Below are 16,667 nucleotides of genomic sequence, written 5' to 3'. Positions count from 1 at the left end.
AGGGGGAGGCAGCGTCAGTTTTCAGCCCTTTGAGTGAATGGTAAAGAAAGTTATTTGCAGAAAATCCCTGATTCCCCATGCTTAGTACAGCGCTTCACTTTTCACTCAGATCTTTCCTGTGCCTCTGACGGAAGCAGAGGGAAAGGACAAAAACAGCTTGGAGTGTCATGTCATGGTGAAAGGCAGAAAGAGGTGGCGTTTGGAGCTGGCTTAGGGAAGTGGCTTCCAAGGCCCTGGGCCAGATGGCTGCTTGAGAGCTGATTGGGTCTTTAGTGACCGGCTAGTTGATGACTCCGGCTGTGACAACCGTGCTGGCCTGCAGCACTGTTCTCAGTCCCTCGAGACTGCTCGGGGCTTGTGGACTACTCGTTGCTTTGCACTTGTGGGTGTAGCTAAGGATGTGCGGGAGAGGTTTCGTTCCACTTCTCCGTGACGACGGGAGCTCTCCCCACTCGATCCAGCTGCTGGCACACCGTCGCCCCTTTGTTTACAGAGTTAACTCGTCCGGCGAGAGCATCATCCTTCATTAAGTGCAAACCTGGATACTCCACTTCCTCTGTATTTGTCCCCAGCCCTCCGGGGCTGCCATGCTGGGAGGCATTGGTTCTCGTTTCTCCTCCCTGCTGTCCACCTCCTGTCAGTGTGCTCGTAGCTGCTTGGGAGCGGGGAAGGGGGGGGATAGGCGGGGCGTTGACTGTTGGAAAGCCAGAGAACTCTAGTCTGAGGAGCTTTCTTGTCGCAGGTGCAGGGGAAGTGGGGCAGCCACACAGGTCACGTCTAGGGCCTCTAGTGCTCACACTCAGGCCGTTGGGGCTGCTGCGGTGTTCTCTCGTGTCCTGCGTCTCCAGTCCTTTCGCCCAACACCCGGACCACGGCCTCAGGACTAGAAGCTGGATTTTAGCTGGTCCAGCCTCTGGGAAGACTGAGCCCAGGTGTGTGTGGCAGGGGCACTCTGGAGCTAAATTCCTCCCTACCACCCAGCTCGAGAAACCAGTTAGCCATTTGTCCTGTCCTGCATGGGGTGGCCCAGGGTGTCCACAAGGTCTTTGCAGTAAAGATCAATCATCGTCTCGTTTCCCTCAAAAACATCTGTATCCCGTCCGTCCCACCTCACGGTCAGCCCTCCGCACAAACCTCCTCGGTGCTGTAGCAAATGAACTGTCCTTAAAGTCAGGTCCACCACCAGTGACTGGCACACGGGCACCTGGGGTTTGAGAAGGGAAGGGAAGGCACTACCCCGTTAGTCCCTGTATCATCCCTTCTTCTCCTTCAGGGCCTTTGAGGGGAGAATTGCTGCTTGAGAAGGGGTGGTATTTTCCATGCTGTTTCTGCAGTTGTGCGATTTTTCTTTGGCACCTTCTTGGAGTGATCTGGGTTTGTGCTATGGGCGGGGCTTCCAGGTGAAGACACCACACGTACCGGGAAGATCCTGAAGTGGTTGTCCAAGGTGGACTCCACCTTGGGAGGCTGCCTCCATCCTAGGCATTGGGAGGATCTGGGTTCTGGACTTTGACGGGGGAATTGCTCTTGAGTTGTGGGGGGACTTGTGGTCACTTTGGCACGGTGCTTCTGAGAAGCTCTTGCATCCGAGGGCCTCGAACAGCAGGAGAAGGATCCAGGGACACAGGCTGAAATGCAGTTTTTCTGAAGTTTCATTTTATCTCATGTGATGAGATCGAATATATCTTAAGTGTGTTTTAAATTCTGAGTTAATTTTGAATTGCTTTTCCTCAAATCTTTGCAGAAAATTTGTTTAGCAAGACGCTGGATTATTTTATCTGATGGCTTTTTCTCGATCCATTGCCCGATACTCCAGGGTACAGTGTGTATTTCAGTTTAAGGACTAGAAATCGAGATGAGGAATATGCTGTCCTGGTCTCCTTGGAGTGGCCCTGGTGGCAGGAAGTTTTTACCCGGGGAACACAAGTCATGGGGAGTATGGATGAGAGCCTGTGTCCCCGGGAGAAGCTCAGGGTGTAAAGCATGAGGACGTCGGATTTTGTGTTCCACCTGGACTGGAGGAGACAACATACTCCACTCCCTTCCTTACCCTCCCCACCTCCCCGTGCTTGGGCCTCAGTTACTTAGCTGGAAATGCACCTTTGTGTGGGCTCTTTAAATCCTAAGTACGTGGCCTAGAAGCGCCAGAATTGGAGACGCGGGGCCAGGTGAGCCAAGACTGACAACGGGCCGTGCTCTTGGGGTTGGACTGGAATGCTCCTTGGGTGCTTACCTTAGCCTGCGAAAGCATGCAGTCCTGAGCCCAAAAGTGTCTCTTTGTGAACAGGAAGATCCCAGACTACCTGTCTTCAGGAGCAGGACTGAGTGGAGTCTGGGTGCGTTGATTTGAAACGGATGTTAAACATTTAATACATTTCTTTTGGGCTTTGGCACAAAAGCGTCTTGAAAGGTATATGCTGGTGAGGCTTGCCTGTAGCCTTGCCCCACAAAAAGCAGCTCCCCTCACTCGCCCCCTCACATACATACTCAGTACGCACCTGGAAAGGGCAGACTTGGGCATGAACCCTCATCTCTCAGGACTGACCTGAGCTGGAAACACAGCAGGACCCCCTGCAGTGCTCTAGCTAGAGGCTGCGCACACCGTCTCCCCCCCCCCCCCCGAGAGGGGGGCCAGGCAGCCAGCTGAGCTAACTCCTGTTTCCTCCTCCCCCAGGTGTGTCAGTCACCTCCAGTAACACGGGCGTGCCAGATATCTCGGGTTCCGTGTACTCCAAGACCCAGGTAGGTGCCTTGCTCGAGGTACAGGTGGAAAGATAACGGACGCAGAGGAGGTGGCGTTGCAATGACAGAAGCTCAGTGAACAAGAACAACCTGAGAGATGTCAGGAAGCCCATCCCAGAAAACGAGTGGTCTCTAGATTTCAATTTCTAGAAGTTTGGAGTTAGCCCTCTGAGAACAAGCAAGAGAAGTGTTCAGGAAGGGGAGGTGTGGCCGGTCGCTGTGATGCGGGATTTACCGTGCAGCTGTCCTGACTTTGCCCACCGCCAGCCTTCTTGGAACTTTCCAAGATGACGAGTACGGACTGAAGGGAGGCTGGTGCGATCCAGTCTTTGTAAAGACACAGTGGGAGCGACCGTGAAGTATCGGAGTCCTGGCGGAGCGCTTCGTGGCCAAGCTCCAGGGTGGCAATAGGGGAGCAGCTGCAGATGGTCTGCGACTGTAGAGTCACAGGGCAGCCTCACACCCGTCCTGTCGCGTGGTCCCCACGGCTAGGGAGTCCACGGCACCCCTGCTTCACGTGGGAGAGGACGGAGGCAGAGAGGGAGTACTTTTGTCGGGATCACACACACGGCCCCCAAAGAGCACAGCGGAGGCAGACCCGGGCACCTGGTGCAGGCGCGGTGCGCCTCCTTTGCTGCGTGCTGCTCTCAGTGGGCGGAGGGCTTGGGCTCAGAGAGTCCAGGGCTCGGTTTGCTGACCCCTTTTGCTGTCTCTCCCCGCCCCCTGGACAGCAGTCCTTCGAGAAACAAGGTTTTCATTCCGGCACTCCTGCTGCCTCCTTCAACTTGCCTTCAGCCCTAGGAAGTGGGGGGCCCATCAATCCAGCCACAGCTGCTGCCTACCCACCTGCCCCTTTCATGCACATCCTGACCCCCCATCAGCAGCCGCACTCCCAGATCCTCCACCACCACCTGCAGCAGGACGGCCAGGTAATAGCTCTCCCCTCTCCTTTCCCTTCCTCTTCCTTCCTGTCCCCTGAAACTCCCCCCTTTCCTTCTCTTACCCTTCCTCACCACCACCTTCACCCACCCCTCCCAGCGCCAGCCATGGGCACACAGCACAGACAGACACAAGCGCACACGACACAAGCTGCCGGCAGAGGAGCGGTCAGAGAAGGGGCCGGGCTGAAACCTTCTTCGCCCGGTTCCTTCGGTGCCTTTCTCCTCTACCTCCTGTAGCACAGCTGCCCTCATCCCATCAGACCTGGGTCACACCTACCCTCTGACCTCTCCCGGCCTCCCCCCTTCCCAACATTGTAGCTTTCCCTTCTAATGGTGGAGTTCTATTGTCAAAGTTTGTCCCTTTATTTTCCATATATCCCGGTTCTGCCTCAGCTACCATATTTGCAGATGATTCTGTGTTGCCCGCGCCAGCAGGAGGAGCAGGTAATGAAACTGAATGATGATGTGCTTGAACCCACTCCTTCCCGGCCCCCACTTCACCTCCACAGCCTCAGGGAACTCGAAGACAAAAAGCTGCACCGTCACAGATCAGGACACACAGACACAGACACCTTGCTGAGCTCTCTGGCCTCCTGTTCCTCTCTTGCCCTCCCCTCCCCAGTGCCCTCTTTTTCTTTCTGCCCTTCCGCGACTCTGGAAACACTTGGTTACTGGAACGGAACGGATTCTTGGGGCAGCGTCTGGAGCCTGGGGCCTCAGACTGTCTCTCCTGCCTTTTGGCTGAAATGGGCTCTCCGCTGTGCAATGGGGGAAGCGGGGGGGCATGGGCTGGTACAGGTGACCTCTCCTGCGTCCCAGGGAGCTGGGGAGCTGGGATAAGTAAGGGCTGCCTTGCTGTCAGAGACAGCCTTCCCAGTTGAGGTATTCATGGGATCAACGAAAACGAAATCATCTTGTGGTCACTCACCTCCAAGAGGCCATAACTCTCTAGAGAGAGTAGCCTTTTCTCAGAGCAGTGGGAGTAGGGGAGAAGGTGGGGTGGAAAGTGGGTAGAACTCATTCACAGTCTTGTCTCTAAAAGGTCCTGCCGTCTTGTCATCGTTCCCCTGTTTAAAGGCTGGAAATGCTTTCTTCCCTGTCCGAGGCACCCTAGCAGCTATAGAAATTAAATGTTCTGTGGTTTGGAAGTAAACTTCAGAGCAGTTTCTCTAAGCAAGGGGAGAGCAAGAGTTTCCAGATCTGCATGTGAAGATGTCACAGATCTGTCCCACTAACTAGACACCTTTCTCCTCCTCCTCATCGTCCCATTCCCCGCAGACGGGCAGCGGGCAACGTAGCCAGACCAGCTCCATCCCGCAGAAGCCCCAGACCAACAAGTCTGCCTACAACAGCTACAGCTGGGGGGCCAACTGAGGCCCTGAGCCTCTTCTCCTGGTCCCATCTTCTGAGAGGGCTTCTCAGCCTGGCAACTACGGAAACGGCATCAAAGAAAGGAATGTGGGGGGGGGGGTTCTGCTGCCCCCCCCACCCCCAGCAGCCCACCCCATGCCTCAGCTTCATGTCTGTCCATTCCCATCCCACCCCCCACTCTGTTGTATGTATTATAGGATTTGTATTTTCTCCTTTCCCTCCCCCCTTTCCTCTCTTCCTCCCCCCTTGCATTCAAGATTATGAAACTTTGCTGTGGGCCCTGCCTTCCTTCTCCTCCTGTTCACCCTGGTGGTGTATGGATGAGGTGGGGAGGGGGGACCCCCAAATATATATCAGCCCAACAGCCCTAAGTCTCCTCCTTTATTATTAGGAAACAAGACAACAACAAAAAATGGCGTCATGAATATGAACAGCATTGTCAGATGAATTAGTTGAAGTGTTCTTTTTTTTTTTTTTTTTGTACTGTGTCCTCAAATTTAATGGATTAATGTGTCTTGTATATATAAAAAGAAAACCTCTACCTTCAGCCTCTGCCCATTCTTGCTCCGTCTAGGACTTCCTCAGTCTCGTCAGTGACCAGCTTGGTGAATGAGCGTCACACACCAGCCGGGCCTCTAGCGGGCTCCAGGCTCCCCGAAGGCCATGGAATAAAAAGAGCTCTTTGCCCTTAAAAGTGCTGCTAGTATTTTGCTCTAAGGGAATTCCCTGCCCTCCTCCCCCAATACTTCACAGCCTAGAAAGAACCACCCAAATTCGCATCTCCTCCGGAAGCTGCTCATCTGCAGCAGATTTCGGGCTGTGGAGGGAGTGGGAGCAGATACTGGGTGGAAAGGGAGAGGATTAAGAAGGAGCTGGAAAAAACGGCTTTGAAGAACCCAAGTGTAATGCAGATGGGTCCGGGCAAATGAGCTGCAGAGAAGGCAGGGTGACCTGCAGCTGTCAGATTGGGAACCTGGAGGTCAGCGCAGCAGTTCTCGGCAGTTCTCTGTACGGGAGGGGTCTGGAGACCAAGGCCCGGTGGGGGCCCGGTGGGGGGCGGGGGTGCAGGGAACGGCAGGCTGGAAAATTCAGAGACAGGAGAGGGGGTACTTACAGCTCCAAACTCCTCCTCCCCCCCCCCCCCCCCGCAAGCCTTCCCTGGGTTCCCCTCGCCCTCTCACCGAGCCTTTGCCCTGCTGGTCGCAGAGCCTGCCCGGTGGGCTCAGGACTCCGCTTAACGACACCACTTTAGCGGGAGAGCGCTAGGTCCGTGCGTCCCCGACCGAGACCGACCGGGGAACTCAGACCAGAAGCGCGGGCGGCGGTTGCCCCCTGGCGGCGGCGGCCGGCCCCACGCAGCCTCACGCCGTGGAAGCGCCCAGGCCATCCGGTGGCGGCGCGGGGGGAGGCGGCGCGTGAGGCGGGCGAGCTTCGGGAGACGCGATTTCGGGACGCCCGCCCGTCCGCTCGCCGCCCGGACCGAGTCGCGCTGTCCGCCCCGCCCGCGCCGCGCTGACGGCCGTTTTGCGACAGTGTGCTCGTTCGCAGCCCTGCTTTCCGGCAAGTGGCCCGACGCCTCGCTCAGTTTCCGGTCGCGGGGCCCAGGCTGCCGCCGGGTGCGAATGGGCCTCGGTGGGGTCCGCGGGTTCGAGTCCCTACTCGGGGATGAGCCTCTTTGATCTCTTTCGGGGCTTTTTCGGCCTTTCTCCACCTCGGAGGTTAGAGTGGGTCGGGATCGGACGAGGGTGGGGTCTTCTGAGGGGAGCTTGAGCCCTAACGCCCAGGGGAAACCGCACTCCTCCGCCCTCCGTCACCCGCTGCGGGCCGGACTGAGGGCGCCGCGCTGGGCGGCCGCCGGGGGCGGGGATAACCGCGGTCTGGGGTGATGCAACAGGGGCCCGGGCGGGGGGACAGTGGGCAGGTGAGCAGGGCCCTGGGCCACTGCGGGGGGCCGCCAGGTGAGGACTGGCGTTGATAGAAACGAAAACAAAGCAAAAAGCCGACGGCCTCCCGTAGAAAACACATCCACACCCACGAAGCGAACAAAAACCCAGGGCCAGCCCTCCAACCCTCACCTCCGTTCTGCACACCCTATTCGCGTCCCGCTCTGCCGCCCACGAGCTGACTTTATGGCTTAAAGTACTAAAATGTTGCTGGTCGATCTGCCTTCACTCCCAGCCACAGAGACCCCTTTTTTGGAGGGATGACACGAGATGAAGATGAGGATGATGAAGAAGAGGAAGAAGAAGGAGCCACGTGGGGCCGTGGGAGCTCGAGGTTTGAGGGTCCGCAGCCCCCGGAGGAATTTGGCTTCGGCTTCAGCTTCAGCCCGGGAGGAGGGATGCGTTTCCATGAGAACTTCGGCTTTGATGACCTAATACAGGATTTTAACAACATCTTCAGCGAGATGGGGGCCTGGACCTTGCCTTCCCGCCCTCCTGGTGTGTGGCTGTCCCCGGTCAACCTGTGGTTCCTGCTGGGTTGGAGGGTGACATTAGCCTGCCGAGATTCGCTGGGGGCTGGGGGGGGGGGGGGGGGTGTGACAAGATGGATGATATTGAGGTTTCAAAGAGCCCAAGTCCTGTCCCACCCCCAGCACCGATCTGCCACCTTCTGCAGAACTTCCTGGTCCTGGTCCCGAGTCAGAGATACCTGGTGAGAGACGGCAGGAGGGACAGACTCTCCGGGACTCAATGCTTAAGTATCCAGATAGTCACCAGCCCAGGATCTTTGGGGGGGGCTTGGAGAGTGATGCAAGAAGTGAATCCCCCAAACCAGCGCCGGACTGGGGCTCCCAGAGGCCATTTGGTCTGGTGAGTGCTTCTGGGCGGAGTGAGAGCCTGTGGGAGGGCAAGGGCTGGCAGCCATGCGAGAATCTAACGGGGTGGGATCCCAGGCTGTCCACTTAGTGTGTTTATCTGTTTTCTATACTAAGCTCCTTGTAGGATTTTGGCAGCGGGGGGGGGGGGGGAGGTTGAGGGAGAGGGGATGGGGATTCTGCTTTTTCTCTTAAAAAAAAAAAAAATCACTGGTCTGTTACAATTCTGGGACAAAGCAGGATTGTCAGGAAGGATAGAAAGCGTCCATTCAGGAAAGCTTTCTTGGTAGAAGAAGAGAGAAAACAGGTAGGAAGGAGGAAGAGATGAATAAAACAAAAGGTGTCCTAGGTGGGATTCTCTCTCCCAGGGAAAGGTAGTTTTGGAACCTTTGGGTTACGACCTCTCAAATTTCAGGTTGAAAGGTAGCATTTCACCTCCTTTGCCTTCTTCTGCAGTTTGATGATTTGTGGCCTATGCCCCCCCATTCTAGAGCCAGAGAAGACAACGGTGAGTGTGGAGGTAGAGGACGTTTAACCTGCCCTCTCTTCTCCTCTGAGTTATTGTTGCCACACTTGACCCCTTCTTTCCCTTGGACTCTTGATTTTGTGTTTCCTCTCTCTGCCCTTCTAGATCTTGATTCCCAGGTTTCCCAGGAGGGCCTCGGTCCAGTTCTGCAGCCCCAGCCCAAATCCTATTTCAAGAGCGTCTCTGTGACCAAGATCACTAAGCCAGATGGGGTGAGTTGGAAGAGAGAGGTAAAAGGAACTGTGGCCAGGGGATGCCATGGAGAGCGCGATCTAGGTAAAGAAACCAGTGGGCTCACCTTTGTTGACGGTAGAGATCTGGTTGGGGCTTCTCCTTGTAGACAGTAGAGGAGCGCCGAACTGTGGTGGACAGCGAGGGCCGGACAGAGACCACAGTAACCCATCAAGAAGCAGACGGCGGCCCTAGAGATGGTGAGTGAAGAGTGTGAATCAAAAGGGTCTGTCTCTTAGTTCCTTGGGAAAGGGGAACCCTTACTTTTCTAGCTTTTAATATTATTCCTCTCCTTGTCCTCTGCTCATCCTCTTTCATTTAGTGTGTCTGTGTGTATCACTTTCTTCCTTAGATCCAGAATCACCAGCACCTCCAGCCCTGGATGACACCTATTCCATCCTGGATTTGTTCCTAGGACGCTGGTTCCGGCCCCGGTAGCCTTGTTAAGCCTCAGCGGCCTTCAGATCCCTTCCATCCTTCGCTCACCATCCGTGTCTCCTGCCACCTCGGCCTGGGGTGTGCGGAGCAGTGAATTGGGGGTATGTCAGTATGTGACTCACCCAAAGTGACCAATAAAACCTTTATTTATGCTAATTCTTTGGTCTTAGTTCTGTCCAGGCTGTTCCACTTTCTAGCACCATCCAGGGGTTCCCAGATCATCTTGGCCCACGGCCGCCTTCTTTAACTTTTTTCTGCTTCCAAAACCTGATTTGATAAATAGGGTCAGGTCCCCGGTAGATTATTCTTGTGGAAGAGATAACTATAGAGACAACTCCAGGAAGAGTTCTATCGGGGAATGCACAAATTCTCAAAAGAGGGGGCACCTGGGTGGCTCAGTCGGTTGAGCATCTGACTTCGGCTCGGGTCAGGATCTCGCGGTTCGTGGGCTCCAGCCCTGCGTCAGTTTCTGTGCTGACAGCTTGGAGTCTGGAGCCTGCTTAGTATTCTGTGGCTCCCTCCTTCTCTCTCTCTCGGCCCCTCCCCTGCTGGCGCTCTTTCTCTCTCTCAAAAATAAATAAAAACATGGGGCGCCTGGGTGGCGCAGTCGGTTAAGCGTCTGACTTCAGCCAGGTCACGATCTCGCGGTCCGTGAGTTCGAGCCCCACGTCAGGCTCTGGGCTGATGGCTCAGAGCCTGGAGCCTGTTTCCGATTCTGTGTCTCCCTCTCTCTCTGCCCCTCCCCCGTTCATGCTCTATCTCTCTCTGTCCCAAAAATAAATAAACGTTGGAAAAAAAAAAATTTTTTTTTAAATAAATAAATAAATAAATAAAAACATTTAAGAAATTAAAAAAAAAAAAATTCTCAAAAGAGGAAGCCTGTGTGGAAATGGGTGATGGCTGCTTCCCTAGGATGGGGCAGTTCATGAGAGAATTTGAGGGAATACACTGGCAAATATTTCTTCCTTTACTGGCTATGTTCTTTTTTTTTTTTTTTTTTTTTTTTTTTTTTTTTTTTAATGTATGTTGGAGAAAATATAACTAGGACAAACATTACTAGATTTTTTTTCTCGTTAAAAACTCTTTTAGTACTGTGGCTGGGAGGGGCTGATTTTGTATGTTTACCTCTGTTTCCTCGAAACTTTACTAAAACGACACACGATAAAGGGATTTTTCTAAGGAGACATATCACAAGAACAAAGAAGATATACACTGATGAAATTTTGTCTTTTTATTATATGTTTTGGTGAACAGAAGTTGACTTACCATAGCAAAGTTTATATTTTTCTTTATGTTTAGTGCTCTTTGTGTCATTTAGACACCTCCCCACCCAAGGTTGAAAGGACACTCTCCTTTATTTCCCCTTTACAGATTTTACTAGGTTTGCTTTTTACATTTAGGTGTTGTTTGTTTTTTAATGCTTATTTGGAAAGAGAGTGCGTGGGGGAGGGGCAGAGGGACAGCTAAAGCAAGGAGCCCAATGTGGGGCTCAACTCCACGGAACTGTGAGGTCATGACCTGAGCCGAAACCAAGAGTCGGATGTTTAACTGACTGAGCCACCATGCGCCCCTGCGTTTTGGTTTTAAATCCACCTGTAATGTATCTTCCTATTTGCTATGAATCAGGGGACCAACTTTGTTTTTTTCTAGTTGGAAAAATACATATGCATATGTATATACAAATACTATAAATATATTTTATACACAGATCGTTGTGCCGGGTCTATCTTTTCTGTTAATCTATTTGTGTACCTCGGTGCCCATATCACATCTTAAAATTGTGTAGTTGTATTTGGTAGAACATATACTCCCACTTTTGTTTCTCCCCTCTCTGACTTCTAACATGTAAGAATGCGATTGATTTTTCTAATCAGCTTTTCAGAGCATCACAGAAACACACGGAGCTGGAGACTAGTGGACATCTGTGGATGGCTCACAGCTTGAAAGCTGGAGACGCATACAAGCTAAAGAAGCAACTTGGAGAAACAGTCTGCAGAGAGATGAAAATTTAGCAAGGATACGTCTTTAATGTCTTTAGAAATATAAGATGATACGTCCATACAGCCAGAACATACTCCTATGAAAAGGAATAAACTTTGGGGAGTTAAAAAAAATGTGATGGCAGAAATGAAAATCTATAAAACGATTCTGACGACAAAGTTGAGAAACTCTCCAGGAAGGTAGACCAAGTAATAGATATATAGAAAACAGGCAGCAATGCACACCTGAAAGTAATGTTATATGTTAACTATACTTCGATTTAAAAAGATTATTTTCAAAGAAAATAGGAAAAAAAAATAAAACTGGAATGGTACAAACCATCAATGAAACAGACCAAGAAAATATCCCAGAAGTGAAGAATATTTACTTCTAACCTGAAAGACCCACCATATGCTAAATACCAAGGATGAAAATAAACCCACTATTTCAGAACGCTCGAGACAAAGGAAAAATCTAAATAAGGGAGGGTTCAGAGGAATCGAGATTCAAGATTCTCAGTTGCATCTACCCAGATGTCCCTATTTCAAATGTCGGGATCCTACCCTAACCTCCTCAAGGTTAGGGTCCTAAAATACCTAGCCTTGGCATAGGAAGCCTGGGGCTGAGAATTCTTTCTCAACAATTAACATTGGAGCTGGCCCTCCACTCTGATGCCCACTGGATACAGGTTAGGCTTCCCTTAAGGGCTGTCGTGGGGCCACCTGGTTTCACAGTCTGCCTGGACTTGATCAGTTCTGTGGACTTAGTTTCTATTTCCTTCAGGCTCTCAACTGCTGCAGAGACCATTAACGCATATCCTTTCAACCAGTAACCCCTCGCAGCCGGCCACTGCTGACAATTTTAATAACTGTCCCACCTCAGCAAGCTAGAGACTATCAGTATTCTACCTACTACCGTGGGTTCTTGTCAGCCAGACTGTGAACAGTCACCCAGATTCATTCTAGAATTTGTGGAACCACGTCTGAAACCAACAGGCTTAAATTGGGTTCCTTGGAGAAAGACTCCAACGAGAAGCTACGTGAACAAGGTTTACTGGGAAGTGCTAGTGCTCGCGGGATGCACCTGTAAGGAAGTGAGGAAGGCAAGGTTAGGCAAACGGGGAAACTGACACGCAATGAGGTTACAAGAGAGGCTTCAGCCGATCCTGTGGGGAACTTGGAAGTTGGAGTGGCCCCTTCAGGCTCATTCCATATTGAGACAGAGAGGCCAGGTCTTTGTATCCTGCATCAACCGTCGTCGTCGACAGGCCCTCCAGGAGGGCGTGTGACCTTGGGTGAGGCTGTCTCCCGCCATGGGAGGCATTGCCATGAGGGAAGCAGCTGTGTGCAATCAGCATCTGATATTCCCAGCAGCTGGGAAATGGGTGCATTGGTCCCAAACAGGGCATCCGGGTAGAGCATTTTACCCACGAAACCTAGTAAAGGAGTATCGTGAACGGATGTGCCCAGGACTGTGCCAGAGCCCGTGGCCCAGTGCTCGAGAACCTCATGAACTATATACGGGATTTTGTAAATGTATGTGTTTCCACCTACCGGCACATAAGCTCTAGAAGAGCGGGCAATGTATTTGCTTACCGCCGCTTCTCCAGCGTCTAGAATTTGACTCCTAGTTGAATGAACCTAACTGGAGGTTTGCAATAAGAACCAGGAAGTTGCTGTGTGTTAGGCGGAATCTGGGGGTGACAAGCATCCAGAGAAAGGGAGGTGGGGCTCGGTGCGAGTGTGAAGCACTCGTCTGGAGCCAAGGCAGAGCGAGGGCACTCTAACCGAGGTGGGACTCCGCATGAGGGAAGCGCAAGCATCGCATGAGCGGGTTTTCTTTCTGCAGTCTCCGGTCTTCAGCCCAGCCTCTCTGGATGCCCGTGGCGTTCTGCAAGCATCCAAATGGTTGGGGGGAAAGCTTCATGTTCCACACGAGTGACATTGTGCAACAGGGGACGGAGAGTCAGAAGGTCTGGATCTGAATTCAGACGTCTCCCTTAAGTAGCTGCGCGGCCTTGGCGAGTCCTGAGGCTCTCCAGATCACCAGGGGCGGGGCGGGAGCAGGTTGCTGAGGCCAAGGGCTGGCACAGGATACTTCCTCCGACCCATCGGCACAGGAGGGGGCTACTCCTGGGAGGAACGGGGATGACAGATGGAAGAGACACAGCCTGGGCAAACTCCAGGCTCTGGTCCAAGAGCCGGCCCTTGGACATTCTCCTGTTATCTCTACTATCTCTACGTTCGCTAGCCTACACACGTGTGCAGACATTGCTGTTCAGGCGCCGCGCTAATTGGTTTTAAAGTCTTTCCCTTATCATTCCCCCGCTCCCTGGCAGGCAGTGGTTGTGGTTGTGTGGCAGCAGCCAGAGACCAGGCGTCCCCACCATGTTGCATAGCCAGCCCTTGGCCGACGTCAAGGGCCGGCTCCGGATCCGCAGCCACCTGGCCCGGCAGTGCCTGGCAGAGTTTCTGGGTGTATTTGTGCTCATGGTAGGCCGGGTAACGGGGGAAGGAAAGAGGGGAGGAGGGCGAACGTTTCTGCCTTTATCTCTTCATCCTGGTGTCTCACTTCATTCAACCATGCATCATTTCTGTCCCTGCCCTTGTCCCTTCGGTTCCAGCCCCCGTCCATCTCTCCCTTCCCAGTCTTCACTCCTCCCCCACAGCTCCTCTATTTCCTCTCCCTCTATTGTTCCTCCCCCTTTCTTGCTGACCGCCCCCCCCCTGTTACTTTGGTGCCCTCTCTCTCTCAGCTGCTCCCCTTCCCAGCCTTGCTCCAGGCTTCCAGGCTCCCCATGCCTGGTCCTCTGCTCCTCATCTTCCCTCTCCCCACCAGTTGCTCACCCAGGGGGCTGGAGCCCAGGCTGTCACCAGTGGAGAAACGAAAGGCAACTTCTTCACCATGTTTCTGGCTGGCTCTCTGGCCGTGACCATAGCCATCTACGTGGGTGGTAACGTTTCAGGTGAGGAGGGTGGGGTCTGGCCACGTGCAGTGCATGTGTGAGTGTGTGGTGACGGTGACTCATGGACTTGTCTCCTTGAGCTTGACTAGTGCCCTGGACCCAGATATGCCTTGGCCCGGGCCAGCCCCTCCCCTCCGTGTCTCTCTCCTCCACTCACCTAGGCAGGGAGCTGTGGCAAGGCTTTAGGGTAAGTCTGTCTTCTTGTGTCCCCCGCCTGAAGGCCTCGGTGTCATCTTGCCCCGGGGCCTCACCTTCTTGCGCCCCAGACACATGCTGTGCCAGTGGCCAGTGTGTCTGCCTTGAGCCCCATCACAAGACACAAACACGTAGTAGAAAGAGCGGGCAGACCCTGGGCTTTACCGTGTGAGCTCAGCAAGCTGCAGAATGTCTCAGAGCTGAGCCGCTCACCCGGTGGGGACAAGTAACATCTGCCTTGAGAGTTGTGACACAACAGCAGCGGGACCTGGTGAGCACCAGGAGGCCACACCTAATGGATGCTGGTTTTCTCTTCCCGATCCTTGAAGGGGCCCACCTGAACCCAGCCTTCTCCCTGGCCATGTGCCTGCTGGGACGCCTCCCCTGGGCCAAGTTCCCCGTTTACTGCTTGGTGCAGCTTCTATCTGCTTTCTGTGCCTCTGGAGCCACCTATGCCGTCTACTACGGTAACAGGGTCCAGGGTCGGGGCCGTCTGGGTGTGGCCGGGACTGCCTTGCAATGGTTTTGAATGGACAAAGATGGAAGTCCTGAGCCTCCCCTGCCTCCTGCAGATGCCCTACAGAACTATACAGGTGGGAACCTGACGGTGACTGGCCCCAAGGAGACAGCCTCCATCTTTGCCACCTATCCTGCCCCTTACCTGTCCCTGAACAATGGCTTCCTGGATCAGGTAGGTGTGAGGGGGAGACCTGGGAAGGCCCCAGTCTTTGCCCTTGTCCCCTGGGCTCCCAGACTACTTATTGTTCGGGCTCTGGGTGGGATATGGGGTTGAGTCTGTTTTTGTAGCACCCCCACCCCAGTTGCCTGCGTTGGACAAAGTCAGAGGACGTGAGGTGGTGGCCTAGGGTTCTTGGGAGAGAAGGGGCAGCTGGGTCATCTGACAGCTTATGGGGGCCCCTCTGCCTCTGTGGACTCCAAGGTGCTGGGCACGGGGATCCTGATTGTGGGGATCCTGGCCATCCTGGACACACGGAACAAGGGAGTGCCTGCAGGTCTGGAGCCTGTGGCTGTGGGGCTGCTGATCCTGGCCATCGGGCTATCCCTGGGTGCCAACTGTGGGTTCCCACTCAACCCTGCCCGGGACCTGGGCCCACGGCTTTTCACCTACGTGGCTGGCTGGGGCCCTGAAGTCTTCAGGTGAGAGACAGCCTCGCCCCTCCCCTGATACCTCTGAGTCTGGGTCCCCAGCTCTCTCCTCCTCCCTAGTCCTCGCGGACTCAGGACAATGCCCCTCATCTAAGTCCTGCTTCTCCTTTTCTCCCTCACCCCTTCTTCTCTTCTCTACCCTTTCTGCGGAAACAGTAGAGGCTGTGTTCTCAGGCACGTCTGTCCTGTTACCTTTTGGCATTGTGACCGCATCACAAGATGGGTATATTCAGATAATTCCCTGAGGCAAGAGGCTGGACCAAGCTCTCCTGGGGTCTCCTCTCTAACCGCTGTGCTTGGTTGCCAAGACTTGGTCTTCCCGGCGTCCATCCCCCCTGGGGCTGCTTTAGGGAGGTTCTCTTGTTACCGCCCCTGGTCCTTCAGGGAGAGGCTAGAGGACTCCTCCTGAAGCCTTCCTTATGTCCCTCTCTTGCAGTGCTGGTAACGGCTGGTGGTGGGTGCCTGTGGTGGCCCCTCTGGTGGGGGCGACTCTTGGCACGGCCACGTACCAGCTGCTGGTGGCTCTCCACCACCCCGAGGAGAAGTCAGAGTCGGCTCAGGATCTAGAGTTTGCCCAACATACAGCCTGAGGCCTGGAAACTCCTGCCTCTGCCCTGTTGCCGCAGCGTGAGCTCCGATCCCGACACGGAGCCCTCGCCTCGCTTGTGGACACGGAAGTGGGGCCGCAGATCCGGGACGGTGGCCAGAGGACGGCTTCCTCCCAAACTGGGAGGGCCAGGCCCCTGCTGCCCTCCACACCCCGGCAGGTCTTCGGACCCTGGGGGCCTCCGCGGACACAGTGCCTCAAAGCGGCCGCCAGAGGGTGCGCCCGGGGAGGCCTGGGGGAGGCCAGGGGGGGGGCGCTTCCCGCGGAGCTCGGCCCCCTCCCGGGCTCCCGGCCCCAGAACCTCGGCGCGGCCGCGCTGCCCTCGCGGGGCGGCTTCCCCCACATGGGGAGGGGGCGCAAGGGGGGAAACTGAGGCACGGCCCAATGCCCAGGCGCTCCGGCCGTCCTTCCCGGAGAGGGGTGCGGGCCCCGGCCCGGGGGGCGCGCGCTGGGGGGAGGGTCCTCGCTGCCCCGCCACGCGCCCCCGGCCCCCTCTCCTCCGAATAAAAACGTCCCGGCTCTCTATCCCCGGCTGACTCGGCTTTTTGGGGTGGGGGCCACGGCCTCGGAAGGCCTAAGACCCCTCCGCCGCCCCGCATAAAGATGGCGGCTCCGCCTCTCCACCCCTCCCCCCTCCCCAAAACCCCCTCCCGCCCCCCGCCTCTGCCACCGCCTCCGTCACTTCC

The 16,667-nt window shown here is 54.7% G+C and overlaps 3 protein-coding genes across 27 annotated transcripts in view; all 3 read left to right on the top strand.

The window, feature by feature from the left end:
- The window catches only part of UBAP2L (ubiquitin associated protein 2 like), a 39,735-nt gene extending 34,053 nt beyond the window's left edge, over positions 1-5,682 (top strand). For 4 of the 23 annotated variants that reach the window (XM_047840128.1, XM_047840129.1, XM_047840130.1 and 1 more), the window contains 3 exons: positions 2,675-2,742; positions 3,474-3,671; positions 4,077-4,699. In XM_047840128.1, coding sequence (XP_047696084.1) covers positions 2,675-2,742; positions 3,474-3,671; positions 4,077-4,523 — 713 coding nt within the window. In that variant the 3' untranslated portion in view covers positions 4,524-4,699. The other 19 variants (XM_047840143.1, XM_047840139.1, XM_047840135.1 and 16 more) reach the window with 13 other exon arrangements.
- An 838-nt stretch (positions 5,683-6,520) lies between these two features.
- Positions 6,521-9,223, top strand: HAX1 (HCLS1 associated protein X-1). Of its 2 annotated transcripts, none has more exons than XM_047840159.1 (7): positions 6,521-6,772; positions 7,233-7,495; positions 7,674-7,867; positions 8,329-8,392; positions 8,504-8,610; positions 8,739-8,829; positions 8,982-9,223. In XM_047840159.1, exons 1-7 carry the CDS (start codon positions 6,720-6,722, stop codon positions 9,065-9,067), a joined length of 858 nt encoding a protein of 285 aa, XP_047696115.1. In that variant the 5' UTR covers positions 6,521-6,719; the 3' UTR covers positions 9,068-9,223. The 2 variants fall into 2 exon arrangements, with proteins under 2 accessions (XP_047696115.1, XP_047696116.1); XM_047840160.1 differs by having other exon boundaries at positions 6,594-6,772; positions 8,329-8,380.
- A 3,401-nt stretch (positions 9,224-12,624) lies between these two features.
- Positions 12,625-16,533, top strand: AQP10 (aquaporin 10). Of its 2 annotated transcripts, XM_047840157.1 has the most exons (7): positions 12,625-13,019; positions 13,386-13,539; positions 13,886-14,012; positions 14,537-14,674; positions 14,780-14,898; positions 15,148-15,365; positions 15,811-16,533. In XM_047840157.1, exons 1-7 carry the CDS (start codon positions 12,952-12,954, stop codon positions 15,962-15,964), a joined length of 978 nt encoding a protein of 325 aa, XP_047696113.1. In that variant the 5' UTR covers positions 12,625-12,951; the 3' UTR covers positions 15,965-16,533. The 2 variants fall into 2 exon arrangements, with proteins under 2 accessions (XP_047696113.1, XP_047696114.1); XM_047840158.1 differs by lacking the exon at positions 12,625-13,019 and having other exon boundaries at positions 13,249-13,539.
- Positions 16,534-16,667: the final 134 nt, after the last annotated feature.

The sequence above is a fragment of the Prionailurus viverrinus genome, chromosome F1, assembly GCF_022837055.1.
Source record: "Prionailurus viverrinus isolate Anna chromosome F1, UM_Priviv_1.0, whole genome shotgun sequence".
Lineage (NCBI taxonomy): Eukaryota > Metazoa > Chordata > Mammalia > Carnivora > Felidae > Prionailurus > Prionailurus viverrinus.
This window is presented reverse-complemented; position numbering and strand designations above follow the sequence as displayed.